The 12,797-nt window shown below is 34.7% G+C and overlaps 1 protein-coding gene across 2 annotated transcripts in view; it reads right to left on the bottom strand.

The window, feature by feature from the left end:
- PDCD4 (programmed cell death 4) overlaps positions 1-12,797 on the bottom strand; it is a 20,931-nt gene extending 8,134 nt beyond the window's left edge. The window contains exons 1-6 of one of the 2 annotated variants that reach the window (XM_031461742.2): positions 12,700-12,797; positions 8,561-8,667; positions 6,791-7,093; positions 5,164-5,258; positions 3,358-3,471; positions 1,125-1,346 (exon numbers count right to left, since the gene is read on the bottom strand). In XM_031461742.2, the coding sequence (XP_031317602.1) occupies positions 1,125-1,346; positions 3,358-3,471; positions 5,164-5,258; positions 6,791-7,093; positions 8,561-8,603 (777 nt within the window). In that variant the 5' untranslated portion in view covers positions 8,604-8,667; positions 12,700-12,797. Of the gene's footprint in view, positions 1-1,124; positions 1,347-3,357; positions 3,472-5,163; positions 5,259-6,790; positions 7,094-8,560; positions 8,668-12,634 lie in introns of both variants that reach the window. The other variant, XM_031461741.2, reaches the window with a different exon arrangement.

Below are 12,797 nucleotides of genomic sequence, written 5' to 3'. Positions count from 1 at the left end.
ACAATAAATGTAGACAGGTGTAACAATAAATGTAAATAGGTGTAGTTAAATGTATATACCTAAGATGGTATACCACGTGGCCAGAGGGAAGTGTGTTTACCACATATGTAAGAAATGTGTAGGATTTGTAAGAAAAATCAAGTTTACAAAATAGCATAGATGGTATGATTCCACTTTTTATTAGAACAAGTGAAAAATGTAAGGATATATAAAACCACACATTGATATATACCCACAAAAAGTAGAATGGAAGATTCAACACCAAAATGTTAACAGTTAACTGATTACTTCTGCTGGCTTTTCTTCCTTTTGGCTTTTCTTTATTTTTCAAAACTTCTGTAATGAGTATGAACTTGTGCACAATATTTTTAAGTATGGGTCTTGGTATAAAAAGAAAAAGAAGTCCACATTTGAATCACAGCTCAACACCTAACACAGACTACTGCCTACCACAGGGAAGTATAACAGAAACAGCACCGAGGTTAACCTACCTGTATCTATTCCTAAATTAACGTTTAAATAAAGTGTTCCTACCTTGCTTTAAAACTTTGGTCAGGTAAATAGCAACGATTTCACACATTTTCAATTTCAAACCAGAAAGTCCTATAATACTGTCAGTATGTATTAAACCTAATAAAAGTACAAGGCTTTGAGGACAGAATCTAAACAAAAGCATACACAGGTCATGAATTTTCTAATTATTTCCCCACAAAGCTACAAAAGGGAACAACCTTATTTACGATTATTTTTATAACAAACATTAGTCAAGCAAATTCAATCCTCAATTATAACAATTTACATTTTTTTTTAAATCCTAGCTCAAAAAACAGCCAAGCTACATATAAGAGAAAATATACAGAGAGGAAAAAAAAAGACCTTAAAACTACACAGAGCATGGGAAAAGTAGGATATAAAATTACAGTGTGATGAAAATTACATTTGGGGAAAAAAAAGACGCTGAGGAAAAATACACTAAAACGTTAGAGAACTATTTTTGTGTGGTAGGGAATATGAGCCAGGTTTTCCTCTTTCATCTACTAAAATATCCTAGGAGCATGTATTAAAGTTCTGTAATGCAAGGGTACTAGAGGGAGAGGATAAACAAGAAGAAGAATCATACAAACCTGTGGCGCTCTAGGAGTATCCAATGCCAATTCGGGTAGATCTTTCAACAATTTATCAAATGATTTTTCTACATCATTTGCGCTCATTACTGTCCCACACAGGTCAGAAAGAAGCTTAGATGTCATTTCTCTATGACTAGCTTTTCCCTCCAATGCCAAAGACACTGCCAATACTGGTACTCCACTTTTCATTTCACCAAGGTTTAAATCTCTTAGCATTTCCTATTCCAAAAAAAAAAAGGTATGTCACTGACTATAGTTCAATTTTATTTAATTTTTGAAAAAATCAAGCTTTTATCTACATATCCTTACCTTTCCCTGTTTGGAAATAACAAGAGAAGCCATCATATTTTGGGGGATAGAATACATCTTTAAATGTAATGCATATAAATTAGATACTGATCCACTTAAGTCAAGCTTTATCTCTCGGAACATCACTAAACTCAATAATGTGAATTACACCTATATACTTTATTAAACTACATAATATTGCAAAGTTTGGTGTTAAGAGTTAACTAACCCTTATATTCTGTTATTTTTAGAAATATTGTTTTGTGAGCATTTCTGGAGAAATTCATTTTACATTATCATAAGCTGTATTCTACTTTTCTTCAAAGCTTTCTCTTCACACAAGTACTTTATACTTCCATATAAAGTCTAAAATAAGATCTTAAACCACTGTTTTTAAGTAGGATTATCATTTTAAAAGCTGGGATAAAGTAAAATTTCCTCTTAAAAATATAATAGAAGTAGCTAATACTTTTGACCATTTATACTAACAGCCACCTTATTTTATATTATCTTATTTAATACTCAAAACAACTCTTTGAGAGAGGTATTATCATCATATTCACCATACCCAAAGCACAGAAAAATTAAGTATTTGCTAAGGGCATCCAGATGGAGTGACCAACTTGGAAAGTGGAATATAGGCAGGATGACCAGAAGCTAAATTCTAACTCAGTTACTTAAGAGTGTCTTCCTTTTTAATTAGCTTCTCAGAATATTTAAATCATCTATACTACTAAAAGGGTCCCAGAACTGTTTTCTCAGCCACCTAACTGGTGTCCTTGTCAGTAGTCTCTTTCCACTTCCAGTTCATCTTCTTGGACTGCACTTGAACAACTCATTGACTTTAAACATGATACACCTTCCTGTAAAACCACCTTCAATCATCTTACCTGGGCAAACTCCTAACCATCCTTAGATAGCTCAGAATCACTCACTACTCTCCATTTTATGCTTCCAAAACACTCTGTTCATAGTACTACTCAGTTAATAAACACATAGTATACCACTGGTCCCATACTAGGTAGGTAAGAGGATTTCAAAGTCCCTGCCCTCAAAGGACTTAGCTAAACTCTTCCTCTATAATAGAATGTTTAACAGTGTAATAATCTATTCATGTATCATTTCCTTCACTTGACTGACTTTCCAAAGGGCAGGAATCACCTATTACAAATATCTCCACATGGTATGCACTGAACAAATATTTGTTTTATATTCAAATCCTATAAAAAAAATCCAAAGATATTAAACCTCACAGTATCAGACAAACCAAGAAAGCCCAATCTGAATTAAAAGAATCTAAATTAATGAAGTCTTCTACAGAGATGCAATTTTATTACTCTGAATCAGTAATACTAAACTAGACTAACAATTTACCCTTTCAGATTTTATGAACAATTCATAACACAGTTAAGGTTTCCATGCAAATTATCCTTCAAAAGCACTTTCGTTCTCTTGATTTCTGTATACATTCTTTTTTCAATCTTTACATCTGTGTTCTTTCTTTTTGGGGCAGGGTACAAAAATAAATTTTATCCTAATCCTGAGCATTGAATGAATGTCAAAAAAATGGAACTAAAGCATTTTTAACTAACACCCCTGAGGTTTCAGAAGGTACACAAATGCCTTGAAATTGTTAAAATTATATTTTATAAACTACCAATTATAAAAATATATGTTACAATTACAAAAATTATTAAAATATTGTGTTGTGCCATTTTTCAGAGAAGGAAATGGCACATAGCCCTCATCATCAGATCCCAAATAGGTAAGAACTGGTCTAAGTTAATAAAATTTTATTCACTTCTTAGTTAGAAATTCATTTATGCAGAAGAAAATGCTTAAACTTTTTCAGTGATCCAGATCATTCTGGATATGATGTTTTGCTTTTAATAGTATTTTCTCTCCTATATTAAATAAATTATACTTTTAACTATAAACCTACCGCAACTTCATTAGTATCTCCATGCTCAAAATATTCCTGTATGATTGGTGTTAAAGTCTTCTCAAATGCCATTTCATCCAAAGGCAAAACTACAGTTTCATAAACACAGTTCTCCTGGAAGAGGAAGAAGCGGGAGAAGAATAATATATTAAAGAACAAAATATTCAGAGAAACTGAAATTGTTTCATAATATTATATTCTAACTGTTCAGTAATCCCCATTCAGGGCAAGAAAAAGACATGCTACATGCTTTGATCACATACTACATGTTTTGATCACTTCGATAAAAACAGAATCTATGTTACTGTTCTTTTACAAAACCTGAATACGATAAACCAATATACAGATTAGAACCACTAACCACAGCAAACATATGACTTGCTCCTGATCCCCTATATATCTTCTGTTAATTTTTTTTATCTCTCCCACAAAACCAATCCTTCAGTGACCAAAAAGCTTTAAGATGGCTTCCTATCATACCTAGTATTTTCATTAAAACTTCACTTAATAAACAGCAGGAACCAAAGCCTTCATGATTAGTATTATCATAATAAAAGTCCTTATAACAAGAAGCAATGCTGTAGTGGCCAAAAATCTCTAAGGAAAAGTACTATTCAACTGAAATTCAAAAAGAATAAGATGTCCAATATCCCCCTTCTCTGCAAAAAAGCCCTGAAATATTTATATGCAAATTGTGACTGGCTTCAGTCTAACAATATACACTTTTAAGTCTTTTAAAACTATATTAAAATTAGAATATTTAGCAAAGATTCTGCAGTATTTGACTCCTACTGGTTTTAAAGTATATTTTTTCATGTTCTCTTAGAAGTATTTCCATGTCCAACTATTAAATTAGATGAATACATACCTATAAACAATACACAATAAAAACAATCTAACATATACCCTAATGATTTCCTGTCTAAAATTTTCATCACCATGTCTTATCTTATGCAAAGACAGTACTTAAAAAACATAACATAGCATCTGGAATTTGCTTCAAAATAATACAGAGGACAGCGGGGGTGGGGCAGACACAAGAGAAAGAGTAAACAGAGGTACATGATAAAACAAAATCGACCATGACATTTTAATTGAAGTTGGTAAAGTGAGAGATAAGTACAAATGGGTTCATTACACTATTCTGCTTTTGTGTAAGTTAAACTTTTTCCATTACAAAGATAAATACATATAAATTCACCACAAAATCTATTAAAAATTTACATTTTCAACACTGTCCCTAGAAAAAAGGTCTACGTGTTCCAAAAATAAAATTCATCATATAGTTACCATCCTAAACTATAATATTTTAAAAGAATTTAGTTTCCATAACCCTTATGATGTTGAAAAGAATATATCCTTCTCAATTATCAGTATGATAGAAAGTATATTAACTCAACAGAATGTACTGAAAAAATGTCATCTTAGTAATCCTTAGCGAATTTGTAAAAACCTACTTTTGACTCACTTCAGAAACCAAGTGAAAATTATGCATCCATTACTATCAGTTAACTTGGTTTCCTAATCCAAAATTAAACTAACAGTCTGAAAGTACTGAGTGTATATATATGACTTAAGAGTGTGCAACATGTGTACACACATATATACACACTCATGTTACATACATACTATATATAATCACACATAAATAAAATATGTACTATATGTAACCACATATATATGATTTGACAGCTATAGACACAGAATACATGATTTGGCAAATATATGAGTAAACTATAAACATGAGGTCAAAAAAGTCTGTAAGCATTTTAAATATATATATTAATAAAAAAAAAACACTTATACCTGGTCATCATCATAGTTAGGATCTTTCACATCCACCTCCTCCACATCATACACCTGCCCAGGTGTACCCCAGACACCTTTGCCTCCAGCACCGCCTGAAAAAGTTTAGAATTGAGAAAGGAAAGAATATAAAGTAATCCATATTTCATAAATTTCAACTGAAATCTGAAATAATTCTAGATGTTCAAGTGTTAATAGCAGCTAAAAACTGTATTTTAATTTCTACACTGTTTTTTTTTTTGCCAGCTTAGTTATACTTTAAACCTCTTTTTATTCAGATCACTGCTTTCTCAGTAATGATTAGATTTTACATATTTTATAACCTATTTCCAAAGCATTGAAGTTGAAATAGCTTACAAAGTTAAAACTAAAAAAGCAGATGCTTTAAAATAAAAGCAAAAGCAAACCAAAAAAATCATAAAAATAGCTGTATAAGGCACATGATACTACAGTTGAGCTCTAAATTTTATTTGATATTTCTTGGCAACAAAACAAAATATGTTGAGCCAGTACAACATGGCATAGAAAATTCAACAAAGGAGAGATTATTCAACAAAGACAACAGTGACCATCATCAAATGTTTTAAAGTCTAATATTTTTTAGATCTGAAAGGACACATTAAACTATATTTTACAAATAGCAATAGTTACAAATAATTAGTTGCTATTTAAAGCATTAACAGAACCGATCATCATTTCTACTTCTACATACAAATTGACCAGAAGTTTAACAATTTCATCTTTCAAGTTGCTTTACTAAATAAACTTATTGAAATGTTTTTATAAGGCTCAATATCTTACATTACTTTTAAAGAACTTTACAGTATCACCGATTTTTTTTTTGGAGGTTTTTATTTTACACCTAGAGTATAATCCTTGGCATCAGAGCAAGAAAGAATCTGGTAACTAGGTTTCATTTTGACCCAGCCAATGGTTGCAGAGCCATTCAACAAGAATAATAATTTTTGACAGGGCACAAAAACATTTTACAAGAATCCTAAGCCGTAATTTGAGACTCCCACCATTTAGAAGCTGATGAAATCTCTAAACTATATCAAAATCCTACTACAGACAGAAGCCGACAGACCCCTGTACATGTAAGTATCTACATTGCTAGTCACTACTTCAGGCACTGAAGATACAGCACTGAAACAAGATCATTCCACTTCAGTATCTGAAATAAACAGAGCAACAGAGAAAACTCAGAACCAGATCTATGAAATCATTAAAATTCTGTTCCAGATATTACTAATCAGGTTTATATTTACCATGTGTTCTTAATAATGGATATACTTAATTACATCTATTAAAACATAGGCATGATGAATTTCTGATTCTACCTCTTTCATGCAGAATTAAAGATACATAACTGTGAAAAACACTGTTGCGTATTTTGGTTGCAATAAGATAAAGCTCTGCTCAAGTAAACTAAATCTAACCAAACAAGAAAAAAGGTCAACCTAAAAAAAAAGTGGCATCGTCCTCAGATTATTACTATGTAAAAATATATACAAACCACAAAACCTTACATTATCAGTTTAAGTTTCACTCCTAGAATAAGGAACCTGCAGTACAAGAATCAGACAGTATTTTTTCCATTTGTTCTTTGGATGTGGTATATACCAACCTTTCTTTGGTAGTCCCCTTCCTTTCCCAGATCTGGATCGCCTATCTAGCAACCTTCCCTTTGGACTGTTCGGTACAGTGACTCCACTCCTAAGGCCTTCACTTCCATTATCACTGACCGAATCGCCTCTGCCGGAGTCCCGGGATGAATTTTTTCGTAGTCGCCTTTTTGCCTTGGCATTAATTCTAGCTTCATTAATGGAGGATGCTGAAATCCAATTTCCATTTATCTCATTTTTTATTTCCTCAGTCCCAGCATTTTCTTCATCTCCAGAAAAGAGAGAGTCACTTAAATTATCAGGATCTTAAGAAGAAAATGAAGAAAATAAAATCTAAGTAATATAATCAGGGAGGGGCATCAAGAACAGAATTAGAACTAGGACTTGCTATAGTTAGAAAACAAAAAGTATAAAACTTAGAGCTATGCTGTTCAACAGAAATATAATGCAGGCCAAGTATGTAATTTTCAGTTTCCTAGTATCCACATTAAAAACTAAAGCAAGGAACTCAAATGAAATCTAAGTAAATGAAAAAAATAATAAAAATAAAAAATAAAAATAAGCAAAATTTATTTTAATATATTTTATTTAATCTAGTAGATCCATTGTATCATTTCAACATGCAATCAATTTAAAAAGTTACTGAGGATTTCATCTTCTCCCTTTCATACTAAGTCTCTCAAAATCTGGTATGTATTTTGCACCTACAGTACATCTCAATTCAGAAAAGTCACAATTCAAGTGCTCAACAGCCATATGTGGCTACTGGACAGCATACTGGAAAGTGCAGAAAAGAAACAATTACCTATCTGTGAAATATATTCTTAAATTGTGTTACTATCATCCCCACCACATCAAAGCAGGGACACGATACCCATTTATAACCCTAAAATACAAGCACTCATATAGCTATTGATTACAGCAGCATCAAAATAATCATTAATTACTGTATAATTTTTTTCAACTATAAGTTTCTAGCGCACTTTAAATCACATTTGTAAATACAAAATAACACTTTCAACTTCAAAGTGTCTGTTCAGATCAAAGAAAACTATATAACTGGACACAATCATGAATTAGAGTGATTGAAAAAATGAAGCTGTAGTGTTAAAAATAAAATATATTTAAATTATAGAAAAGAGATCTTTTCAATGTTAATTATAAAGCAAAGAATTACCTAAAATACACCAATATGAAAAGCTCTGACAATTCAGAATATTTCAAAATTCTAGTTAACTCTCTACAAAGATTATTCTGAAAGCTATATACACATTTCAAGTTGTCTGAAGTTATTAAGCTTTTGAATATCTATTCTGCAAAACCATTTTACAGTAATAATGTGCTACTGAAGCATCATGAAAAAAACCAGGGAAAATACCCATAGTTAATTTATAATATATAAATTATTAGTTAGGAAAGAGATCAATGATACCAATATAGTTTATATTGTAGAAACCACTAGTGAGCTCATGTGAGAATAGTAATGAGCAGGTTCGCTATTCTTCTCCCTTCTGCACCATATAGTTTATTACAAATAGTGGAGAAAAAATGTATGAAATGTGAAAGGATGGGCAGAAAAATACAACAGTGATCAATTTCCATAAAAATAAGAATCACAAACTTGACTATAAAAACAATATGACCTCTTTCCTTATAACATGAATAAGATGGCTTTGAAAGTAAAGACAATTTTAATATCATGTTTTCACAAAATCTGGTATTGCCTGAAACTTGCTCACAATACAGTCAAGGTTCAAGATATTATCAGTTACCTGAAGGGTTTACGCTCAGCATCTGCTCGTTTTCTACATCCATTGTTCTTTAATTCCACTTGCACTGATTAAATTACCAAACAGAAGTCTTCCTTTGGGATGTGTTTCTTTAAAAAGAAAAAAAAAGCTTCAACATCTTCCAAACTGATATAATTAAGGTAAATTCAATTTACTTAATCAGACTGTGAAAAAAAAAAAATCACCACATAATTCCTTTTTTTTTTTTTTTTAAGAGTTTACTTTCAAGTAGCTTCCCTTAGTTAACATTTGGTTTCAGACTTCTTGACAAATTTATCTGTGTCAAAATTACATCAATTTCTGGACGTGCCAAAGAACCCCTTTAACTTGAAATTAAAAGATAAATTTCCTATACATGTTTACTTCAGGTTAAAGATGCATACACACATTCTAAATTTTTTAGGAGTACCAGGCCTCGTAATTAATCTGATATACATAGTTCATTGGTAACGAACTATCCAATATCTATGAGAACTAATACTATAAAATGCAAACGACACAGTTTTGGTTAATCAAGGATATCATGATTGTCTTATTTTTCACACTAAAACATATCTGAAGGCAGATAAATCTGCCATTTCATCACCTAGGTATCTATAATTACTATTATAAGACTTCAAGATTGGGAGACATTTTTTTAAATTGGCATTTTCTATAATAACATTTTTATAATCTGAAAGCCAACTTTTTTTATTCTTACCTATTTAAGAAGGAAGCAAGTAGAATGATATTAGCATCTCAATATTTTAGACCTTGGTTTCAAAATGGCTTAAAAATTAATGCTGGAAGGTCGTGATGGATGAAATTAGTTACCTTTTATTTAAGCAATTAACTTAGTGATAAAAATCCACTGTCATTTGGGAAAAAAAAAAGACTATCAAAATATATTTTCAAGAAAAACTATCACCAGAAGGTGTAACCAAATATGATTCAGAATCTCTCTGGAAATATGTTTTAAATAGTGGTTCAGAGTACTTAAGTATTTATCTGTTTAAGTCACATAGATTATATATGTCTTTCCAGGCATTCATAATCATTTCACCAGCAGTGCGCTTTTTTTAAGATATAAAGTGCACAAAGTAATGAAAATGACTAACGAACTAATTACAAAAAGCATTTTTTTTCATGTAATATAATCCACTTTCAGATATCATTTTAGAACAATGACATATGATGCCTCCTGGAACTCAAAGGGGAAACTGACTTTTAAATTCCTCAGTATATACTATTTTAACATCTTATAAGCTTTACAGCCCTTTTCTCCAGAAAAGGGTATTATTTTGTAAAACACAAGACATACCTTATGGTAAAATTATAAACTTCTTAATATGGCATAATCCTTAGGCTACTAAGATGCTATCATGGATTGCTTCAGAAGAAAACGGTGAGACCACTCTAATGCTATTCAGAATAAACAGCCATATGTGATTCTATTTAAATACCTTTCAATATCATAACTCCTACCAACTTTAGATTTAGGGGAAAACAATGAACCTTAGAAATATGTATATGGAGATACACAGAGATATATGAACAAAAATAGTTTATAAACCTAAACATTTAGGGTCCTCCACAGCTGAAAATGCCGTTTCTGTTTCAGTATATGAATCACACATTATAGGAAAGCAAAAATGTCATAGGTTATGTGTATAAGTTTTTTAAACTAGAGCTACAGTTCAAAAGTCTTTTTCATACTTGACACAAGTAAAATCTTCAAGAGAATACTTTCTGCAGAGCCTAGCTAATAAAGGAAATGATTATGTTTATAAAGCCCTTTATAATTCAAAAGAATTTTACATGCATTATTTCATGTACCTCTAACAACCCTAAAGTAGGAACTCCACTTTGCACACAACTAAACAGATTCAAGAAAGTAAGTGATCTGTCCAAAGAGATAGCTGCTAGTTGGTAGAACCAGGATTAGAACCCAGACCTTCTAAAGCTACTACTGTTTGCACAAGTTCAATACAAGATTTTAATACCCCACAGGAAGATTTTTTTTAAGGGATAATAGAGAGGAGCTTATTAAAACACAGATTCCTACTCTTGTATCAAATTTTTAAGTATTTTTAAATGCTTTTCAAATGTTAAAAATATTAAACTATTACACAAAAGACATTCAGTGAGGCAAAGAAAATTATCAGGTAATGACTACAGATAACTTCCCAAGCTTGTTTTTATTAAGTAATTATAACAACCAAAAAAGCTCCGTCTGGGTCTTCTGGTAATGATAACACATTCAAGAACTCAGTCACACTTGATAGCAACACAGATGTTTTAAAAGAGTTTAGAGAAGGATAAAGATATTTTCCATGTTTTTACTCTCTTCAAACTAGGGAGGGTTTTTTCCAGTTATTTAACAATCCTTAAGGTTTTTAACCCAAATTTTTTTAAATGTAAAGCAAAAACATCTAAACGCCACATCCTTCGTACTAAACTATACAATTTTCAGTAAGAAAACAAATCAGACAAAATTAAGGCTGAAATTAAAGTTTTCATTTCTCCAACGTGCTTCACAGAAACATACAATCAGAAGTAATCAACTGCCAAGACATTTTCTAAAAGATAGAGCCTCACCCTCCACCCAACCCCTCAAAAAATCTATTTCCTGAAATATACCCCATAAACCACTCTGACATTTTTCTGGGGTCAAGTTTGGGCCATATGTTAACTAGGAAAGTACTTGAATTCATTCCAGGGCTACAAGCACAGCTAATTAGCAACTTAAAATTAGCTAAAAGCATTCAACTACAATGATGCAAAAAATGGGCAGCAGAGAAAATATCAAAATATCTTTTTTTTTTTTTTGCACTCCTAGCAACTATTTTTCCCTTTTCATTACTACAACAGAAAAACCAATCAAAGTATAATTCAAAGATGCCTGCTGAGACAGTAAGGAATTCAATAAACCTATAATACAGGATGGTTAAGGGCATAAATACCAAAAATTAAATTTAGAACACATCTGCAGTGGTCCCTTTTTTAAAAAGTGCATGGTGGATGCCTAAAAAGCCTCAGGTTAGCAAGAATGCCAAAAATCTAAAATTTAGCAGTGAAAATACAAGGAAAAACAGAATGTGACACACACCCTCCACAGGAAGCTGCATTTTTAATCACTTTAATCATCTACAGATATTACACAGTTGCTGGCTACGTCGTGAGCTCTCCCTAAAGCATGGGGAGATGGGCAATTTTGACGTCTGCAGAGTTCTGAAGCTTTTGAAAAAACCCCCTCCCCGTGTGCACTGCAGTACCAAACTGGCAAACGCATAAGACATAGCCTTCGTTTTACAGAAAGGGGGCTCCCTTCCCGCCTTTGTTTTCTCTGGGAGATTTCATTTAAACAAGCGACCCTTTACACCGACCCCGGGCGCCGCGAAGTTAGCGCAGGGCCGGGGTGGCGGGCACGTGTCCGCTTCCCAGCGGCCCCTCCCGCAGAGACCGGACCCGCTTCCCCGCCGCGGGCGCAGGCCCAGACCCCCGCAACCCCCAACACAGGCCGGCCCCCGGGAGTGACGGACCAGGGCGGCCTGGCCGGGGCTCTGAGGCGCGGGTGGAAGGCCCAGGTCTGGGAACGCGGGGCCCGGGGCCGCATCTTCAGGGGGGCCCCCAAGGTCAGGGGGCGGGGAGGGCGCACACCTTCCTCACAGGATTTTGGCCAGAAACACGCCTCCCGGCGCCCACTCCCAAAGGAAAAAGAAAACTCGGCCTTCACGGGGACGAGGAGCCCCCGCTGGCGTGAGCCCCGCGCGCCCCGCCAAGCCCGGAGGGGGTCCGGGAGGGGGCGGGCCCGCGCCGCCGAGCTCCGGGCCCGGGCCCAGAAGGAGGGAACGGGGGCCGGCCCTCCGCAGCCCGGGGCGTTGGGGCGGGCGCGGTCGGCCCCGCGGAGCTCCGAGGCGGCGGCGGCGGACCCCGGACCCGCCGGCTCGGACCTGACTGGGCCGCGGCCTCCACGACCCCTCCCCCTCCAACGAGCGGCTGCCTCCGAGGAGAGACGCGGGCTGCGTGAGCGGGCGCGGTCCTCCTGAGCTCGCGAGCCGCCCCGCCGCTACTGACCCCTCGGGCCGCCGCGGATGCCGCTGCTCGCCCAGATCCTCGGTCCACCGTTCCCGAACCCGCACCTCAGCCTCTGCAGCCTCGGCGCGTCTCTGGCCCTGCTCGCTCTGTTTGTTTTTGTTTTGTTCTACCCAGTAACACGGGGGCGACAGGGCGGCGTTTA

Source organism: Camelus dromedarius, chromosome 8, assembly GCF_036321535.1.
Source record: "Camelus dromedarius isolate mCamDro1 chromosome 8, mCamDro1.pat, whole genome shotgun sequence".
NCBI lineage: Eukaryota > Metazoa > Chordata > Mammalia > Artiodactyla > Camelidae > Camelus > Camelus dromedarius.
The sequence above is the reverse complement of the archived record's forward strand: the minus strand, read 5'-3'. Positions and strand labels throughout refer to the sequence as shown.